Raw genomic sequence first — 20,638 nt, 5'->3', positions numbered from 1 at the left:
ACCTAGAGAAATCTGGACAGAAATCTTGTTCTGTGATACAGAGTACTTGGATTAGAATAGAAAGCCACGGCAATCTCCAGTTCAATCAAAATAGAAACGCATTTCCCCAGTAATTAAAAACGAGGAACAGGCATTTCACGAAAAGTATTGGAAAAAGCAATCATTTACCGGAAATACGATAAATACTTAGTCTCTTAGAGTCTATAACCAGAGACTGAAAGGTCTCTTCTCCCCAACACCCCATAGGGATAAGAACCCTGGGACACAAGAGCAGATGCTGGGGGACAGGGAGGGTGCAGGACACCCAGGAGAGGAGCAGGACCCGTCCCTGGCTGAATAAATGGGGAACCCGGACAACTAAGGAGAAAAGAAACCCGTGGACAGGAATTGAGGTGATTCCTCCAGGTAATGCTTTTCACCAGTTACCTTGGTGAGGGATGGAAAGTGTGTTTCAGATTCCTACTAAATACCCTCCAGGCTTTTGCACAGAATCATGCCAACAGTTAAGTTGGGCATAGACTGGACTTTTAATTTCCAGACTTTCGACCCAGTCATTCTCAGGAAATTCTTTTGTTCTGGTGTGAAAGAAAACCCTCAGGCTTTGTTCCAGGTGGAGCTCAGAGGAGTGGGTGAGCTCCCCAGTCAGGGGTCCCTTCCAGGGTCCAGCTGAAGCCCTGAGGGAACACAGCCTTCACAAGAACTAAATCTGTCAACACGACGCAGAGTCATCATCAGGTAATTTCATAAAGTGCCAGGAAGTAACATGTACTGTGGAAAACGATAATCAGAGTCTGGCTGAAGCTGGATCAACAGTGCAGGAAGTCAGGAAAAACGCTAAGTGCAGTGCTGTGCTTGGCATTTTGTGGAAACACCAAAAATGTCAACTGGAGAGACTGAGAAAAACACGAGGGAAGCAGATGCCATTGGAAAAGAAGCGCAGAAGAGGCCCAGCACCAGATGAAAGGGCCGTGTGTGCGGCTGGGTGAAATATGAAATGCTGGTAGCTTGTGATTTATGCTGCTTGGAGGAGGATACCCCGTTGTGGGTACAGGAGTCTGTTAGTTGAGGCTGGTTGCAAAACCACTGCGCTAAAATGCTTCCCTTTTGCCAGTGTTCCCGTTGACCTACTGACAATCTCAAACAAGATGTTTACGAGACGGCGGGCCGGGGACCCAGAGGACAGAGGTTAAAGAAGAGAGGAAGGGGATGGACGTTCTACCTTCTAGAGGAGTTGAGGGTTCCGGCATCCTGGGCTGTGCATTTCTTCTCTTTTGCTCATTTCAGGTGAGACCCAGTCGGCTGTCGTTCACCCAAAGGTAAGATGGGGTACCAGGCAAGCAGCCTGAGGCACGGGGTGTCTGGGGCCGTGAGGAGGTGCTGAGGAAGGCGGCTGCCCCAGTTTTCCGCTGGTGGCCGTGGTGATAGGAAGCCCACAATCTGGGCCGACTGCATGTGAGGACAGATTGTATTATCTCAATCCGAATTCATTTATTTTTCCCTAGGTTTTCCCCTACCCGCTTTGTCCTTTTTAAATACAAGGAGTTAGGCCAGTCTGCGGTCACGGTCTCATGGAGATTCGGTGATGAAAGAAAGGAGGAAAAAAAAAAAGATAATGGTAAACAAGAAATAAACCAAAAACATGTCTCATTCTGGCTTTCAGACGCTCAGAGGAACAGAAATGACGTGTGGACAGAATACTGGGGAGGAAGCACGTTTAAGGGCATTCTTCCCCGCCACCTTCACGACGAAGCAGGGAGGATTTCTTCGCTGTGTCAGATACCACTGGAGGTTTTCTCCCAAGAGCTGATCCCCAAACAGAAACCCTCACATCTCTCCAGTCACAACCCCTGCCCCGTCCCCTGACCTACTCGCCGTGGAGGAGTCTGGCCGCAGACCAGGTGCTGGATGCCGGCTGGCAACTCCAGCGCCTGCTCTCCTCACCAGTGGTCATTTCAGGCGTGAGACCCAGTTGTGCCACGTAAGACGTGAGTGGACCGTTTTCCTCACAACCTAGGGTGGTCCCCCCTTTGCCTCTCAAAGCGCTGTGTGTGGGGAAGATGCTCATAGCCATCCGGCTGCCAGCCTGGAGGAAGCAGCACACAGACCACAGCTGGGCAGAGTGGAAGGAGAGAGCCGAGAGCAGGGGAGCCGGGGCGCCTGCCTCCTGGCTGGGAGCTGTCCCGCCTCTGACCTTCTCTTCACGAAGTGTTGATGATACTTTTCACTACTGGTTAAGGTAGCGGAGCCTGCTTCTCTTGTGCCCCGCAGCCAAAGGCACCCTAGCGGGTACCCTGGCTGGAGGAGAAAGGCAAAGAAGAGAAGTGAAGAGAGAAGAGCTCCTTGCAGTGCCTGGAACAAGGGAACGGGCCTCAGGGACCCCCCATGATCGGCAGGCATTTCGCCTCTTTACCCCCCAGCCTCTGCTCGGGGACCCCTGCACCCAAGGCTGCTAGTCTTTATCATGAACTAGAGCAGCCAGCACGAGCCCTGAGGGCTTCCCACAAGAACTGATGCGTTTCCTAGAGCAGCAACAATGTTACACATGTTAAGACATGCACGTTACATGCAGTATTCGAGACAGGTTTTTTTTTTTTCACGCTCTACAGGGTAGAGCCACCTCCAGCTACTGCCTTATCTCTGTCGAGATTTTCGTGCTCTTTGATGCAACTCTGAAAGGCATTCCCAGTACAGCAGGGTCCGTTACGACAGCCTCTTTGATAGCAACCTAACTAGTCACCAGAAACCTCGGCTTGCCCCTAGCTCTTCCTAATTTCATCCTTTGGGCTCTGCTGCCTGGCATTCCTTGGACTTGCTTCCACCACGTTCCATGTGCTTGTCTGTGCTGACGGCTGTCCATCTCCTGATACCACCTTCTGTATGTGGAAACAGACCTCAGATGGCCTCACGGTTTGCCTCCCTCCTTGGGTAACAGACGCAGGCCAGATGGCTGTGATCCTGAGCCTCTGCCGGGTGCTTGATCGACACAGAGACGGGTCATCTAAAGGCCGTTTCCCAATTTGCCGAATCTTCCACTCTCTTTTTTTTTTTTTGCGTTACGCGGGCCTCTCACTGTTGTGGCCTCTCCCATTGTGGAGCACAGGCTCCGGACGCGCAGGCTCAGTGGCCATGGTTCACGGGCCCAGCCACTCTGCGGCATGTGGGATCCTCCCAGACCGGGGCACTAACCCGTGTCCCCTGCATTGGCAGGCGGACTCTCAACCACTGTGCCACCAGGGAAGCCCCGAACCTTCCACTCTTTGAAGACAATGCAGTTCAGAGGTTTGGCAGCTGAGGGTGGGAGAAGGAGGGGTGGGCCAGTGGCAAAGTCGAATGGTTTCTAAGGGAGGGGGATCTGGCCAACTGAAGATGGAAGAGCAACAGTGCGAAAAAGGAGAAATGAAAGATGCTTAAAGGGAAACCGATACGACATCTGAGGGCGCAGCTTTGAACGTGTCCTCCAGGAGGGCTGGGAAATCGGATGGTCTGGGTGTGCACCAAGGCTGCCCTGCTCACGGCTCTTAGGTCTGGGCAGCTCTCAGCTCCCTCATTCACAAGATGGGGATCACGACTTGCCTCCCTCATAGGGTTATTGGAAGAATTAAATGAAATCATCGAAGTAAAGCATTCAGAACAGTGCCAGCCAATAAATGTTACTTTCATCATTATTATTCTTGTATATTAAAATACAAATATTTTTAAGCCACCTAATTTATTTTTATTTTACTTTTAAAATGAAAATTGTACATATTTAAAGTGTACACCATGATGGCTTGATATACACATACATATAGTGAAATGAAATTGTGGTATAAATTATACAATGGAGTATTACTCATCCTTGAAAAAGAAAGATATCCTGCCATTTGCAACAAGATGGATGAACGTGGAGGCCATTATGCCAACTGAAATAAGCCAGACACAGAAGGACACAAAATGCATGATCAGACCCTCATTACATATGGAATCTAAAAAAGTCATATCCTACCTAAATTCTGAGATTGTATGAAGAGGCTTAAATACTATTGATTGACTAGTGGAACATTTCTATCTCTTATTATTATTATCTCTTATTATTAGATTTATAAACTAAAACTACTATTCATATCATATTGGTCAAAATCAGTTTGCTATGGCAGGCAACACCACCCTAGTCCCTTACAGTTTACTTTCTTCCTTTTGCTCTTTGTAAATTTCTGGTGACAACATCTGTCTGTTACTTTCCACTTCTCTGGTACACATGGATGTGGAATTTAAAATTGTGTCCTTTAAAATGTAACATGTAAATTTCATCAAAAATGATAGCAAATAAAAACAACATGCAATACTTAATAACCTTTTGTAAGAGTCATTAAATTATAACAATAATACCATCTGTAGTAAAGGCTATCAGATTTGGGAAGAATCATTAAAATTTACAGATTAACCTTAAATTTCTTTTGTTTTCCTATTATGGTGTCTTTTAGTTAACAGGCTCATTATTTTCCAAATGTAAGTTAGTTATTAACCTCAAGGCCAGTCTGAATTTCTATTCTTCTTTCCGCTATTCATCCACTCTCCCTGAGCTGTTAATGGGCATTGAAATGCCTAAAATACGTAAAGGGAAAACAGAAGTAGAAAAAAAAGAGCCCCAGAAGCGAATGAGCAAATAGATCCAGAATAATTGGGAGTTGGATGCAGTATTATATATTATTTTCTATGGGTAATAAGTGGATTTTAGACATACTTAAAACATATAGAGGCACTATATATAAAAATGTATAAATTGAAATCTACATTTATTTGATAGCTACTTCAGTTTTTTTTCCTATAAAAAGTGAATTTCTGTTTTCCCAACATCTAACCATGAGGTAAATCAGAGGTCAAGGTTCTGGGCTACTGTACGGAGCAAGGAGTCAGGAGTCATGGTCTCTTGCGGGTGGGCGGCCAACAAAGCTACTTCAACAGGACAGCAGTCGGCCTCCTGTCACTTGGGGGACTCAGAACCAATTCAGACAGGTATCAACCAGGGAAAAGCAATTCCCTTCTAACCAAAGAGAACTGCACGTGTACGAGATGATGTAGAAAATGCACGGTAGGAGACCTTTCCAGTTTGTGGTTTGGAAGAGAACAGGACTTCTGTTTCTATTTGTCTGACCTCTGAGACATCTTTGCAGTAACTGAAAAGAGTGTGATGGATAGTGCTGACTCTAGGAGTCTTTGAAAAATGCTTCCCCTCTGGCCAAACATACAAGTAGAATTCATTTTCCATATTCAGAATCTGGATTCTCTTTTATATTTAGATGTGCTCAGCCAACCGTAAGGACCTCACAGCACGGAAGCGACGCTTTCTGAAGCCCACGTTGGAAGGGTAAGGACCCGCTGTGGCAGTACATGCATTTTCAGTGTGTGTGGACCCAGGGTGAGGGTTGGAGCTGTGTGCACCCCCGGGGATGCTGTGCTGTGAGTTTGCAGGGGCTCCGGTATGGGCTGAATGGCATCCCAACAAATTCCATGTGCTGAAGTCCCGGCCCTCAGTCCCTGAGAATTCAGAGACAGGGTCTTGAAAGAGATAATGAAGTTAAAATGAGGTCATCTGTGTGGGTTCTAATCCAATATGACTGGTGTCCTTATAAGAGGAGGAAATCTGGACACAGACATGCACAGAGGGAAGAAGTGGAGACACAGGGAGAAGGTGGCCGTCTGTGACCCAAGGAGATCTCAGACTTGTAGCCTCTGGAACCGTGAGAAAATAAGTTTCCGTTGTTTAAGCCACCCAGTCTGTGGTACTTTGTTACAGCAGCCCTGGAGCCTAATACAGTTCTATTCGTAGTAGGAGCTGTCAAACCTCATTAGACAGTCCACGTCTACCCTCGGTGAAGGCTAGTCCCTGGCACCGAGACCAGGAGGAACGCCACCTAAGGAGAGGGGTTTGGTGGCCACCAGTTAGACCAAGGGCCCCCAGAGTGAGGGAGAGGAAAAGGGCAGTGTCTGAGAGGAGGACCTGATTTTTTAATAGAAAATCCTCTTCTGCATTTTTATCACAAAAGCTTTACATGTTCATTGTAGAAATAATAGGAAATACAGATGAACAACATGAAGAAACAAAATATAACTCTGATCTTACCTCTTGGAGGTAACTGTTCATTCATTGTTATAAATCTTTCCAGAACTTTTACTATAAATATATGAATTTACACACACATCCACACACAGCCAAGATGGAATAATTTACTTTTTGTGGGCCTTTATCTATTTCAATAATTTTAGACTTACATCATCTTTTCTAACGTCTGCTACCTCATTATATCGACTGTATCCTAGAAATGGAATTGGTGGGTGGGAGGCGTCCAAGCTTAGGCAGATGTAAAGGCCTCTTGATATCTGTTGCCAACTTGCCTTCCAGAAATCATGTGTCCATTTATATCTGGCAAGTCTATTCTGAGTGCTACACGAGCCTTGTAACTGCTAACTCTTGACTCAGCTGTTCATGGGCTTTCAGCCAATTCCTAGGCAGGAGAGTGTGGAGACCAGAGGACACTGACATCTGTGCCGCCAGTGACTCGGGACACTGCGGGCTTGGTGTAGGGCCGGGAGGGGTGTCCGGTGCTGGGGGGAGCACTTCCCACCTTAGCACAGCGGCGGGAGGAAGGCACCTGGCGGGTCAAGTGTGCAGCCCAGATGGCAGCTGCGAGCTCCACCAGGAGGGCCTGTGCTGGGTCAGCCGCTGGGCGCTGCTGGGAGAGCCCGACGTCCCCGGGTGTGAAGGGTGGGAAGTGTGAGGAGGGAACTCCGGGGGCGTCCCTGAGAGTGGGGGGCGGCCCCACGAGCTCTGAATGGGCTGGGAGGGCCGGGGGCCGAGGGAGCCTGAGGTCACTGTGGGCCCGGGTTGTTAATTTTATCCCGCTGCCTGGGAGAATGCAGGTTCTGCTCGGGAGTGCGCACAGCGGGGCTGACGGCCTTTGCGGGCTTTTCCGTGTTAATGGAAGATGCGATTTGACTTTGGTTCTTTGCCCAGGATAAGAGATCCTGGGGGGCGTTCTTAAAAGGAAAGCCAAGCTAATCTTAAATGAAAAACAAAACGTTTTACTTCATAAACCTTGAAATTATATGGCACTCAATAAAACGTGTTGGCAAGTAAGCTTCTGCCACAAAATCTGATAAATAAAATAGGTTAATGCCTCTCAGGAGAAGAACCTGAATTCCACTTATCATTAGATAAGAACTTTCAGTGAGAACCTCTCTAACAGAGATGAGCAATGGTCTCTGATTTAGGGGAGAACAGAGCCTAGCAGAAAAGGAACCGCATCCTCACTGGGTCCAGAAAGGCTCCGGCCCCTTCTCCCTGTGTCTCAAGGTTCCTGAGCACCTGGCCATCTTCGGGCCTTTGCAGGTCAGACACGTCCTGTGCATCTGAAGCACAGTCCTGTTGACCTGATACGCACCTCGCCTGAGAACGATATGCTGGAGATATGAGTGAAGAATTAACAACACTGTGTCTGACTTCCCTGAAACATAGACTTAGCTGTCAAAGTTGCTTCCAAAAGTAAACTTCTGTACACTCGCCCAAAGCAGGGAATAAATTTCCAAGAAAACAAACAAACAGTTCTTCCCCTGGGGTTGTCTCCTTCTCTCTGCGATTGGCACCGAGGAGAATTAACCACTCATCATCTCGAGCATACAGTGAAACGGTTATGGAGAAAAGGGAGGGGCTTACCATCTGCCACCGGCTTGGGCTGGGAGCTCTTGAGCCGCAGCGAGGGCCGGAAGCGGGTGCGGTCGTTGAAGCTCCAGCTCTTCTGCACTTTGGTGGGGCTGCCCTCGGTGGTGATGTCCGTGCTGGGGGACCGCCTGTCGCCCAGCGAGGCCTGCCTGCTCTTGACGCTCTGGCCCCGTGGGCTCGCCATGCGTACGCGCTCCTTGAAGCTGAGCTTCTGGCTGCGGGCGGAGCACAGGGCAGCGTTAGCGCGTTTCGGGCAGTGCCGTCCACCCACGTGGGTAAATGCTCGGATGAAACTGCATACGGCCATGTACTTCAATACACAGAATGTTCTTAGCAAGTAGGGGCACAGCGATAGTTTTCCCTTATTGCAAATTTGAGCTTTATTGAACCTCTCTGTTTGCATTCAAGTCCGTCTCATTCCACAGTTTTGCACACCCTTCCTGGATTCAACGAAGCCTGAGACCAAGCACAGCGGTTTGTGCACAATGACACTGGAAAGCCCAGAGAACTGGTTTGGTGTTCGCCTTAGAAACAGATTTTAGATTTAACCTCAACTTTTGAGACCTAAAAAAAAAGGTTTTGTTTTTTTCTGCGGGGGGGGGCAGCATATCTCTTTGTAATTTCTAAAACATTTGTACGGGAGAATGGGGATGACAGTTACACATGCACATGTATCGCATGCATTTTATACTCCAGGCAAGATTACGATTTCCAGATCCATGCAAGTCTCAGAGCGGCTGGCGGCACTGCAGACAATATTAAACATACAACACTTAACACCACGTTCATTCTGGTGAGACAAAAACCACACAAGGTAGAATGAACACAGCTTATAATGAACGAGATGACTGACTGATGGAATGAGATGCTGTGTTCACCAGCAGTTTCCTGATATTCGACAGGTTATTGATTTGCTGTGGCAGCTCCTGGTAAATTATATTAGTTCACGTTCAGTTCTCAGACACCAGCTAGGCCTGAACTGAGGTCGGTTGATAAAGGAAGTGTTAACAAGGCAGCAAAACACAGAGTGCACCTCCGGGCCCTCCTGAGCACGGGTCGGGTGTGAAGGGCCGGGAAGGGCAGACTGCAATCAGAGACCTGGATTTGGAGGCCTCGCCTCTAGCTTGGAGATAAAAATAGCAACATAGCTGAGGGACTTTTGTGGGCATCAGATGAACTGTATGAAGCTTTGTGGACCCAGCCTGTTCGTGTTCTTGTTCATTTATAAACTACAGTGTTATTCATTAGAAAGTGATGCCATGGGGGGAGGGATAAATTGGGATATTAACATACACACACTACTATATGTGGAGCCCTACGTCAAGGACAAAGGACAAAAACGCCGGAATTAACCGAGCCCCCATAGCAACTGTTGCCACGGTCTCTCCTAATCTAAACTGGACAGCCCCCTGGCTCCATACTAGGCAAAATAATCACCATGTAGTAACCTTGTATCCTCCTGACCAATCACCTAATGCCATCCTGCCAGCAGGAATTTTCTTTGTCCTGAGGCTATAAAGGTTGGCTACTAGCCCACAAACGGGGTCAGCTCTCCCTGGTCTCTCAGGGAGTGGGCCCGCGGGATTCACAGCGCCCCTCACCATCTCTGCTGTTTGTTCTCAATAAACTCACTCTTTTCTAAAATTCTTCAGGTCTGGACATTCTTCTTCCAACCCGCGCTCGGACCACGACATTTTGGTGGCCTGTACGGGGCCATCTCCTCCCCCACCTCCTCTCCTCATTTCTTGGGACCCTCTGTGAACAGGCAAGCTTCCGTGAAAGCAACAGAGGAACTCTGGCCAGGGCCACACCCTGGTGTGTTCCGAAGGCTCCACGGCTCGCTTTGCCCCAGTAACTGCCACCCAGAACGGGGGAGGGTCCCTCTGTCTTCCTCCTGACTGCGGACTAGGCCGATTGATATTATGCGGGCACAGGTCAGGCATTTAAAAGCCATTAGGGCGCTTGCCGCTTTAAGACTCCCGTGAAAGGATAAGGGGGTCAGGGAACAACAGACCAGGCTGTTAGCGCATCTGCCCCCAGCAAGAAAACTTCGTGCACCGTGAGGCACGTATTGGTTCAAGCAGAACACTGAGCCCCCTCCCCTTGGCCGCCGCCTTCCCGGCAGGACTACAAAGCCGATTCCTCAGCCTGTCTTCTCTGTTACACTTTCACCTTTTTCTCCGTCCAGATTGACTTACAGGAGCCTAAGTGTTGCCTCTGAGCCATCCCAGGAGTGCTTTTCACATTTCAGGGCATGGCCAAGCGGTGAGTCACCCGGTGGGTCCCGGGAATCTCTCTCTCTTTTCTTTCTTCCCTGCCCGAGTCGCATGGTGCTCAGTCGCACGCTCAGGGGTCACCTCTCACGGTCAGACGCGATTGTTGGGACAGTCGGCCCATTTTGTGCCTTAGTCACATGGAGAGATCACCGGGACAAAGGGGACGCCTCTCTGTCAGCTGGTGACTCTCAGTACCCCCTTTCTACGGCGTACAGGCTAAGAATGGGTTCTGCTATGTGTCGGGAGCCTCCCTCAGACTCACCCGTCGGCTGTATCCTCAGAAACGGGAAAAATTTGACCCTGAAAATCTCAAATAGAAGAGGCTCATTTTCTTTTGTAACATGGCTTGGCCCCAGTATAAACTGGGGGACCGAGAACAATGGCCTCCTAATGGCACACTAAATTATAACACGATCCTCCAACTTGATCTCTTTTGGCGGAAACAAGGAGAGGACTCAGAGGTTCCTTACGTCCAGACCTTTATGGCCTGTAGTCAGCATCCGGAGCCGAGGGACTCATGCCGCATGTGTCTTTCTGTTGCCGCCTTATCCCCCCGGCCCCCCCTGTCTCCCTCTCCAGCAGATCTCTTAGATGACCCTCTACTCGACCTCTCCTGTCCCCCACCCCATGAACCCCCTGCTTCAGCCCCCGACTCCATCTCAACCCACAGCTCCCCATCAGCCACCCCCTTATCAGGGCGAAAGCCCCTCTCCCCTCCCCACACAAGATCCAGGCCTGCCCAATGCCAGGAAGTAGCAAACGGAGACATGGGCACTATTAGAGTCCATGTTCCCTTTCCCATCGCTGACATTTCCCAAATTCAAAACAAGTTAGGTTCCTTCAGTCAGGATGGCCACAATATTCTTTAGACTCCAGAGAAAACTGGTTAAGATAAAAATTTTTTGAGATTGCAAAAGGGGTTTCTTTTTGCATGTGCAGTTAGAAAAGCTAGTCTGTTGAAATAGTTTTTTCAGAATCCTGACCCTGAGAGAACAAAAATATGCCTAGGAAAAAGTCAGAAGTTAACTCTTATCATGTCCTTGAGCTACAAACACAGCCCACTTTGCCTGAGACTTCAGCCTTGGGTTAATTAGTAGAACTTCAAGCCAAGGGGAAAAAAAAAAAAAGAGGCAAAGAGACATTTTAAATCTCAAGTGGAAACTATGAGATCTCTGACGGCCTGGATATATGTTTATGTCTCAGTATGTGTCTGTGTCTTTGGATAATATTGCTGAGGTTAATTTGTAAATGAGCTCCATTTAATTGGCTTAAAAGAAAAGTAAGCACTTACAAATAAAACAATTCTAAAACAAGAAAAATTAAGCTAAATTTCAGGTTCACGTGAACTGGGAAATAGTCAATATTAAATTAATACCTGGTGTTAATGTTTTTGTTTGTTGATCTAATTAATATAGACATGTCTTGAGCCATCAACATTAAGTATAATACTTTTATTGTGACTAGGTTTAATATAAACTAAATAAGATCTTATTATATCTGTTGCAAATTTGTCAGCAATGAAAATAACTCAATGTGAAGAAACTTTTTTTTTTTTTTTTTTGCAGTACGCGGGCCTCTCACTGTTGTGGCCTCTCCCCTTGCGGAGCACAGGCTCTGGATGCGCAGGCTCAGCGGCCATGGCTCACGGGCCCAGCCGCTCCGCAGCATGTGGGATCTTCCCGGACCGGGGCACGAACACGTGTCCCCTGCATCGGCCGGTGGACTCTCAACCACTGCGCCACCAGGGAAGCCCAATGTGAAGAAACTTTTAAGAAAAGAAAATACAAATGAGATAAGAGTTTTGGGTGAACCTTTTAGGAATAATTATGTTTTAGAAATGTCTACTTAAGAATAATCTCTCCAGATATTCGACAACTTAAAACATTTAGAGTTGTGCTAAATTAAGTGAAAGGAAGTTTATTAAATAACTAGGCCATTTCCAAATAAAATAAGATACTGAAAAATTAATTACTGAACATTGGCTTCCTTTTACAGAGAAACAAAAGGTTTGGAACTATTAAAAAATTGTGTTTGGTGCCACACTGAGATATTTTCTATAAGAAAGCACATTCTTAAAAAATTATTATTTGGATGTATGTTTACCAATCTACAGAGTGCTGACATGAAGGACAGTTCATGGTTGCTTAAGGAAAGTAGGATGTATGTTTTTAGTAAAAAAAGGTATGAGGAATGGAATTACATTTTATTAAGAAAAAAGGAAGTAGGTCTAATTTAGAGTTGACTGCTCCTGAATGGAAAAATAAAGTGAGAGATACAGAAAGTGATAGAAAGTTTTGTGAAAAGTGGCCCCTGAGGAAAGAGTTTTATGCATGGTCAGGACTGACTAAGTTTATAATGAATTTAATTAAGTAAATGAATTTTAAAAGTAAGCTGGTGCAAAACTTGAATTTGGCTTTTCTTTCTGTTAAGAGGACAAGTTTTCTTAAAATGTTGAACTGCCTCTGATAACAGATTTTAAATTTCTTTACCTCTTAAGTGATCTGTTCTGTACTTGCCTTTGAAATCTTTTATTGTCACCTTGGCTAAGTAAATAACTATTGCTTCCTTAAGTGCTGTGTTCCACAACAGTAACCAAGTTACTTTGTTAATTTTATTGTGATCAGATTTTAAACGTGCCTTCTTACCATGCCTTCATAAGTCTTTTGTCATTATAGACACTTACAGTTTCACTCTAATGCCTTTGCAAAAATGCTTCCTCTTCAAGAAGATTTATAAAAAGGACTTTTGAATAAATACAAGTTTCTGACTTTCAGACTATAATGCCAAACTTGGTCAGAAATTGAAGAATTCTAATGAAAAACCTGATGGCTTCATAAAGCTGTTAACAAAAAGGATTCATTAGCAAGGACTGAATGAACTGGTAAATGTGGTTATAATTTTCTATAATTATAGAAAATTTGCATTCTATCGGAAAAGTTACTGGTTTGCATCTGTGTTTTCCAGGTGTAAGGAAAACCTACCCCTCAAACGAATTCTGACTTATAGTAATTTGGTGAATTATACCTTTGTGAGCAAAATAGAAACATTTACCTCTTGCCTCTGTCTGCTTCCTCCAGAGATGGGAAACTCTTAGGTTCCCAGGAGCTTTATCAGATAAATTAGGAATGCTACCTCACTAACAGGTACAGAAATCTCAAGGTATTTTGGGAACCTTGAAAAGGGAGGAATTCACCTAGATCTGGTAAGCGAAATCTGTGACAGGCCCTTGGTGTAAATTTCCTAGCCCTGAGAGGTCTTTTAAAAGTTCAGTCTGAGACTCCTTATAAAAATTTCTGCATGCAGAAAGCCTATATGATCAATTACAGTTATATAAATCATCAGGCCAAGCTTAGTGAGACCAGGCTGAAATATCGTTCTCTCTCTGTTAAGAGAACAAAGTTTTCTTGGAATGTTGCTTTTAATAACAGACTATGTAAATTTCTTTGCCTTTAAGCAATTTGTATTTACTTTTAAAATCTTTTGTTACTTTGGTAAATAAATATTATTTCAAAATGATCTATGAAGATCTTGGCACACATAGATAAAGTTCATTCTGCTTCTACAAAAATCAACCCCTCACTGCCAGACTTTTGCCATCCTGATGTCCTTAAAACATGGCAACAGTCTATTCCTAAATCAGGGAATTTAAAATGGGTAAACAATAGCTGTCAATTAGTCAGGGCTATGGAAAATCCAAGAGGGCTGCTTGGCTTTTTCCAGCTCCCTGACAAACCTCATTTTTCATTTGATGGGGTAAAGCCTTCCCTGGCTGCAGGGTTAATGCCCTCACAGTGAGAAAAAAAAATTACGTTTCACTGAATATTAAATTCTAGTTTTGTTAATTAAGGTCTGTGTTACCGAGACTCACTTCCCAGATAGTTCCTTGATGTTATGTTATATTGCTAAAAAGTTTAATTGAATTATTAAAGGACACTCTAGTTTGTTTCTAAAGCTTATCTCGGTAATCTATTTTCGGATGAAGATCAGATGCCCCAGACCTACAATCAGGGGATTATGCATACTGGAAAAGACATAATTTAAAGGACTGTCTGCAAGCTGGATGGATGGGGACCCGTTTTGGGCTGGCTAAATGGCTTTCTTTGTAACTATACCCTCAATTTTAATCAGACTAGCCTGGAGTGGGGTCCCTGGTCAGAGGAGGATGAATATGATGTATTGCATGAAGGTAATTTCACTTTATGTTGGGGAAATTCAAGGAAAAATGCGACTAAGAAATATATTAATGAAGACCATATCCCCATAAATAGCTTGGCATTGGGAACTAAATATGTGGGGATTGGTGTGACCACCAGACGCTTACTTAGTTTAACCTCCCGACAAGACTCTCCTCCAAAATATAACATAATTCAACTAACATTCAGGAGTTTGTTATGCCAATCCCCCGGTCACACTCATAATCATTCAGAGCCCGGATTCTCCCCTTTATGTATAGATGATTACTTCCTTGGAGTTTGGCCTTCCCAATCTAATCCTAGGCCGTGGGACCCCAGTCTATTTCCAGAGGAAAACTCCCGAAAGGTCAGGGCCTGGCTCTGGGGACCCACACGGGGGTATCCTTGAGGGGCACCGGATTTTCATCTCTATGCAGTAACGGGGTCTATCTGGGTCTTCCCACACTTTGGAAGGGCCCCTGCACAATGACTGCTGTGGTCCCAGAGGCGACCATTATGACTACAAAGGATTTAGCTTCCTCAGGAGGGGCTCCCAACTTGGGTCCTTCCTCGAGGAGGCCTTAAGACCTGTCCCAGAGAGACAAAAACGAGCCACGGATTGGGGGGGAGGGGAATGCTTATGATAATCCAATTCTTGATGAGCCCGAAATAATATGTAGCATCTTTAGAGGGCTCTCCTGGTTTGCAGGCATACCCCTCTTAGAGAGGAGTGTTCTCCATCTCACCATCACGGTCCAGGAACCTTGGAAGGCTGAGGTACTAAGGAACAGCAGTCAGCCCCAGGCTCTCTGGCCGAGGGGGTTTTACAAAACAGGAGGGCCCTTAGTGTTATAACAGCTGAGGCCGGGGGGTGTCTGTGCCCTACTAAACGAGACAGGCTGCTTCTATATTAATACCTCCGGCCAGGCTGAAGAGGACCTTCAGATTCTAAAGAAAAACATCAAATTAATAGAAGATTTAAAAGAGAGAGCAGGACAGGGCCCCAGCTGGCTTTCCAGCCTCCTCTCCTCTCTGGGGATCCAGATATGGACGTGGCTATTGCCCTTGTTGGGACCATTAATCCTGATAGCCTCTGTTTTGTTGCTTGGCCCCTGTATTATTAACACATTATCTAAGTTCGTCTCCCGACAGGTTCAAAAGATTCAATTCCAGACGGTGCTACAACAAGGATACCAGCCAGCTGGCACAAGGACTACGTTGGAACAAGCCGCCTTATCATTCCACGGACTCTCATCTCCCTCCGTAAATACACCCTGACAGAGAGCGGGCACTGGGCCTCAGGGCCCCATGGAGCCCCGGCCAGCAGGAAGAAGCTAGCAACGGCCATCGCCCCTTTCCCCAGTGACCTGGGCTCCCATGGCCCGAGATGGGGATAGGCAGATTACTCATGAGCAGGGTGTTAAGGGGCCAAAGATCTGGCCCACAAATAAAAAGAGGGGGGAATGTAGAGCCCTACATCAAGGACACAGGACAAAAACTCCGGAATTAACCGAGCCCCCATAGCAACTGTTGCCATGGTCTCTCCTAATCTAAACTGGACAGCACCCACCCCACCCCGACTCCATACTAGGCAAAATATTCCCCATGTAGTAACCTTGTATCCTCCTGACCAGTCACCTAATGCCATCCTGCCAGCAGGAATTTTCTTTGTCTTGAGGCTATAAAGGTTGGCTACTAGCCCACAAAGGGGGTCGGCTCTCCCTGGTCTATCAGGAAGTGGGCCCACTGGATTCACAGCGCCCCTCACCATCTCTGCTGTTTGTTCTCAATAAACTCACTCTCTTCTAAAATACCTCATGTCTGGAAATTCTTTTTCCAACCCGTGCTCGGACCACAACACTATACATGAAATAGACAGCTAATAAGAACCTACTGTACAGCACAGGGAACTCTACTCAATACTCTGTAATAACCTATATAGGAAAAGAATCTAAAAGAGTGGATATATGTATAGGTATAACTAATTCACTTTGCTGTACACCTGAAACTAACACAATATCGTAAATCAACTCTACTCCAACAAAAATATTAAAAAATCCATTTCCATTTTTATGCCAAAAAAATAGTGATGCTGCTACAGAGTGAGGGGCCCAGGGTTCTCCAGGCCTGAAGCAGTGGACAGGAAGGGTCTGAGGCCCACAGTCTGGCTGCAGCCTTTGTGGGACATGGAGGCAGCATTCTCACAGATACGGATTATCCGAGACCAAGTGGAGGCCCTTTCTTTTCCACTTTCCGCCACGTCCACTGTCCCCAACTGCAGTGTGCAAACAGCAGATGTGTTGAGTGGATCTGTGCTGTGTAGGTAACAAGAACAGTAACGCTGACTCTTCCATGCCTAGTTGCTTAACAAATGATGTTCTAAAAAGACACCATGTGTGTGTGTGTTTACGTGAAAACACATCAAAAAGTGAACTGTGCTGGTCAGCAGGTCCTGGTAATGATATAAACACTCTTGCCATGCAGCTGACAGCTCCGATCCGAAGGGCAGACACAGCTGAGCGGCCGGACTGAAGGCACATGCAGAGAGCAGGCAGGCGGGTTGACACGGGAGTCAGCAGTTCAGGGCTCTTAAGACAATCCCATCAGGCAAGGCTTTCTCTGTACTTGACCAATGTGTGATTACATGGTGGATTCACTCAGCAATAGCAATAATAACATCATAATGCTGCATCTTCTTATTCCCAGGCTAGGTTCTCCATGTCATCCAAAACTCACAACATCTAAACAAATCCTCAAAGGGATGGTGCTCAAAGTGTCTACTCTTTTCAAGCTTGTTTTTTTAATGGTAAAAATGTCAAACCTCTTTTCAGTTTCGGCCAATCTGTTCCATTATTTAAATTTATGATGATCTGGTTCAGGAACACACCACTGCACCTTTATTTAGAATAACGAATGGCTCGTCAACAGAGCTGCCATTACAAGTGTTCTCACTATACTTTATCTAATCCATTACCTTTTCTGGAACTAACAGATGCTAATTACTATAGAAGGTTGGGTTTGGTTAATATCAAATTATTTCTCAAGCTTTCAAGATATCTCTCTTTCCTTTGCCAACTGAATGAAGAGGAAACTGATAAAAACATCATAAAACCATTTAACATGAAATTTAGTTTTCGCTCTTTTAAAAATTTCAATTGCTAAAAAAGTTAAAAAATCTAAAATAGGTATCAGCATTAAATCCACCATGGTTTATTTACAGTAACAAAATATTTAAAAACAATTGCTCCTATAAGAATATTTTTAAAAATTGCCCCTATAAAACATTTAATATTGTCTTTAAGAATTAATGGAAAGTGGAAATAATATTATTTTCTGAATATTAGTACAATTTAAGGCACTTAAGTTGATATAAATGAGTTCCAGGTGCCTCTTCCCCTTTTGTCCTTCTAAAGTACATGAATGTTTGCCAATGTCTAATGTTAAAAAAATTCTCTAGAACTATTTTAAAGTGAACTCAACATAGTACACACTAAATTAGAAAAAAAAAGATGTAATGTTTTCAGTCTTTGTTCTGACATAATTGTATGACAGTTAAGAATAACATCCTAGTCCAGAACTTTTTAGCCAAACAAAATTTCCTTTTCCAAGGAAAGGAAAGCCAAACAGGCAAAGATCTGTTCTTGTGTCCTCCTACAAAAAAGTCACTTTCATTTATGTTTCTAGTTCGCTTCCCCTTTGGAAATCAACAGAGTATCTTGATTAGATGACTATTAAATGGATTAGGTGGTTGTTACTGAAAACACACATTGATTACAAATATAGACTCTTCACCAGTCCACTGAACTTTTCATTATTTTTTGGCTTTTTTTGGTGATACCTATGAACATGATTTTTGAGGAAGGTTTACGTAACAGTGTTTTTAGGTAGATTGCCAAAGATTATCCCCAAGAGACAACAAAGAGGTCTCTCTTTGGAGAAAGTAACCAAAAGGTTGCTGTGGTCATTGATGGTGTGCAGCCCCTTGTCAAGTTCAAATGGCTGGGAAGCAGCCGACCACTGGATGATCCCTGCCAGGGACTGGGCGGCATCATGGCATCCCCATGGGAATCCTCTCGGACTCAGAACCCTGGAGTTACTGGTACGCTTAATTAGGGCTTTACCCCTTCACAGGATTAGCATCCTACAAATTCTCGCCTCTGGCACAATATGCCTATGGAACCAGGACAACCCAGTGCGTGCACAGCGCTGCATCGTCCCACCACCAGGAGGCGCTGCGCGGACCTGCCTGTTTGTCCCCAGGGCTGAGAGGGTCCAAGCAGGCAACAGGCAGCAGGGGAATTACGAGCGGGTTGGAAACCTCATTCAAGAGTCCTTAGAAGAGTGAGTCTGAGCAGGGCTCAGTAGGGTGGCAGAGTAACCTGGTCATGCACCTGAGGTTAGTTGGCATTCTCAGATCTCATGTCAGTAGCCGGGATGCTGGTACCTCTGCTTCCATGAGGTGTGTATTCTGAAGAGCTTCTGCTTATGACTACAGACCTTACTAGGAGTGAGGAGACACAGCAGCAGTTACTAGGTGGTCACCACCAGGAAAGTGCTCAGGGGTTTGTGGTCTTTCTTGAAAAACAAAGCCATTTGGCTTCATTGTTTCTCATATGTTAGTACAAGGACTAGTTAAACACTAAGGACAAACTGTGTAGTTTAATTGTGCTGCTCAGAACAGATCCAGTGCTCTTAATGGTTAAGTAGAAATAATCAGATTTGACATAGGCATTCCAAACGATGGTAGTCTATGTCTTAGCATCTGTTTCACATGAAAATAAGAATATAAATATTTTAGGATATAGCAACCTTTGTAGTAAATAACAATGCAACATAGTATAAATGATGGAGGAGTAAAATATTCAAGAACTTTTAAAGATAAATACTTATAGGAATCAATGAAATAAATAACATTAATTGCTTTGAAATTAAAAAAATTCTTGATTTGTATGAAGCCTGCACTTGTAGTTAAGATACATAACCAGTTGTAAGAATGCATGTGCCAAAAGACAGAAGAAAATATTCTAGGTTGAATATAAGAAAAAAAGCATTTTTCTTGTATTAAGTCTTACTGTGTGTTTTTAAAAGACTAAATCCTTTCCCTCTATCAATAAAGGTGAACAGAAGGAGAGACCATTTAAAAAAAATGTTTTTGAAACAACCTAGCCTTTTGCCAATAAGGATACAAGCTGACTACACTGAGAAAACAAAAACGGTCTTGTCTTACTGAGTTTAGTTTAACAACACATGTAGATCATTCACTGTACACAGAAGAAAGAAAATGTAAACAGTGGAAAATAAATGCAGAAGAAATATGAGCACACAATGTTTTCCATCAGTGTTCTAGATTCTCTCCCAAGACTCACACTTCTCAGAACCTAATAAAGGCAAGCACACAGGAGCAGTTCCGGCAAAGCACCTGGTGGATCACAGCACAGGATGAAATGTAATAAAAGAGTATCACTTATGCTTTAACTTTTAAGATACCCGTCTTTGTAACAGCCTCACAAGTACCTGTTAAAGCAACTTCAGAGAGTCTACTAGGAAGTCCAGCAGGGTTCTCTTAGTGCCTCATAAAGTGCCTTAAGGCAGTTTAACTACAAAGCAGGCACATAGCCACCAAGTGTTGATTAAGGAGACAGAGTAAAGCAGAAGCAATGAGATTTACAGATAATCCCCAAATCTCTGATGTATGATCTATACCTGTAGCAATAAAAACTTAACAGGTAGGAAGAAGTAAAAGCTTTCTTGTACCAGCGTGATGACTAACAACCTAATCAACCTTGTCAAGGAGGAAGAGAAAAAGGTGAGGATACCGGCTGAATCCAGCTGGATGGGTTTACAGGTAGATTCTCTTCTCAGAAAGTGACAATTTATACCCAAACAGAGAACCATCTAGCTTAAAAAATGAGTTGGAAAAATTACTTAATGGAATGATTAATTAAAATAAATCAATAGACACCATTTACCACCACATATGAGATTAGAACTGTTTTAGTGGGAAGATAGAGGGAAACAAGTGAATGGTGAAATGATGCCCAAGAAGCTGTGTTTACGGCTTCAGCTGAGGAACAAAGTGGCCTCAGTTGAGACGAACGGGGATTCACACCTGACCCTGTACCGATGTTCACTCTTTTGGAACTTTAAGAGCTCTTTTGGAGACTGATGAGTTGGATTTTTTTCTTTTTTGGCTGCACTGCGTGGCATTCGGGATCTTAGCTCCATGACCAGGGATTGAACCCATGCCCCTGCAGTGGAAGTCCTAACCACTGGACCGCCAGGGAATTCCCTGATGAGTTGTATTTTTAAAGAAAAATTTTGCATCTGTCACAAACAACATGTAACCAGCTTGACGCTGCGTGTCTTTCCTTAGCCCAAGATGCTGTACATGAATTTTTAGAAAACATATCCTAACCTCAGTGTAGAAAGACAAAATCTAACAAGAATGTCCCGAAGCAGGGAACCCAGTACCCCAGGGGTGTACGTGAGCG

The 20,638-nt window shown here is 44.8% G+C and overlaps 1 protein-coding gene across 5 annotated transcripts in view; it reads right to left on the bottom strand.

Moving 5' to 3' along the window:
* Positions 1–20,638, bottom strand: part of KCNQ5 (potassium voltage-gated channel subfamily Q member 5) — a 577,457-nt gene that overhangs the window by 54,771 nt on the left and 502,048 nt on the right. For 2 of the 5 annotated variants that reach the window (XM_029224298.1, XM_029224299.1), the window contains 2 exons: positions 18,592–18,648; positions 7,694–7,914 (listed from right to left, as the gene is read on the bottom strand). The exons of 1 other annotated variant lie outside the window; for it this stretch is intronic. In XM_029224298.1, coding sequence (XP_029080131.1) covers positions 7,694–7,914; positions 18,592–18,648 — 278 coding nt within the window. The remainder of the gene's footprint in view (positions 1–7,693; positions 7,915–18,591; positions 18,649–20,638) is intronic. 2 more of the 5 variants (XM_029224301.1, XM_029224300.1) reach the window with 1 other exon arrangement.

The sequence above is a fragment of the Monodon monoceros genome, unplaced genomic scaffold, assembly GCF_005190385.1.
Source record: "Monodon monoceros isolate NGI ecotype Baffin Bay Population unplaced genomic scaffold, NGI_Narwhal_1 Super_Scaffold_15, whole genome shotgun sequence".
Taxonomy (NCBI): domain Eukaryota; kingdom Metazoa; phylum Chordata; class Mammalia; order Artiodactyla; family Monodontidae; genus Monodon; species Monodon monoceros.
Note: the sequence above shows the minus strand (reverse complement) of the source record. Positions and strands in the feature narration are given on the sequence as shown.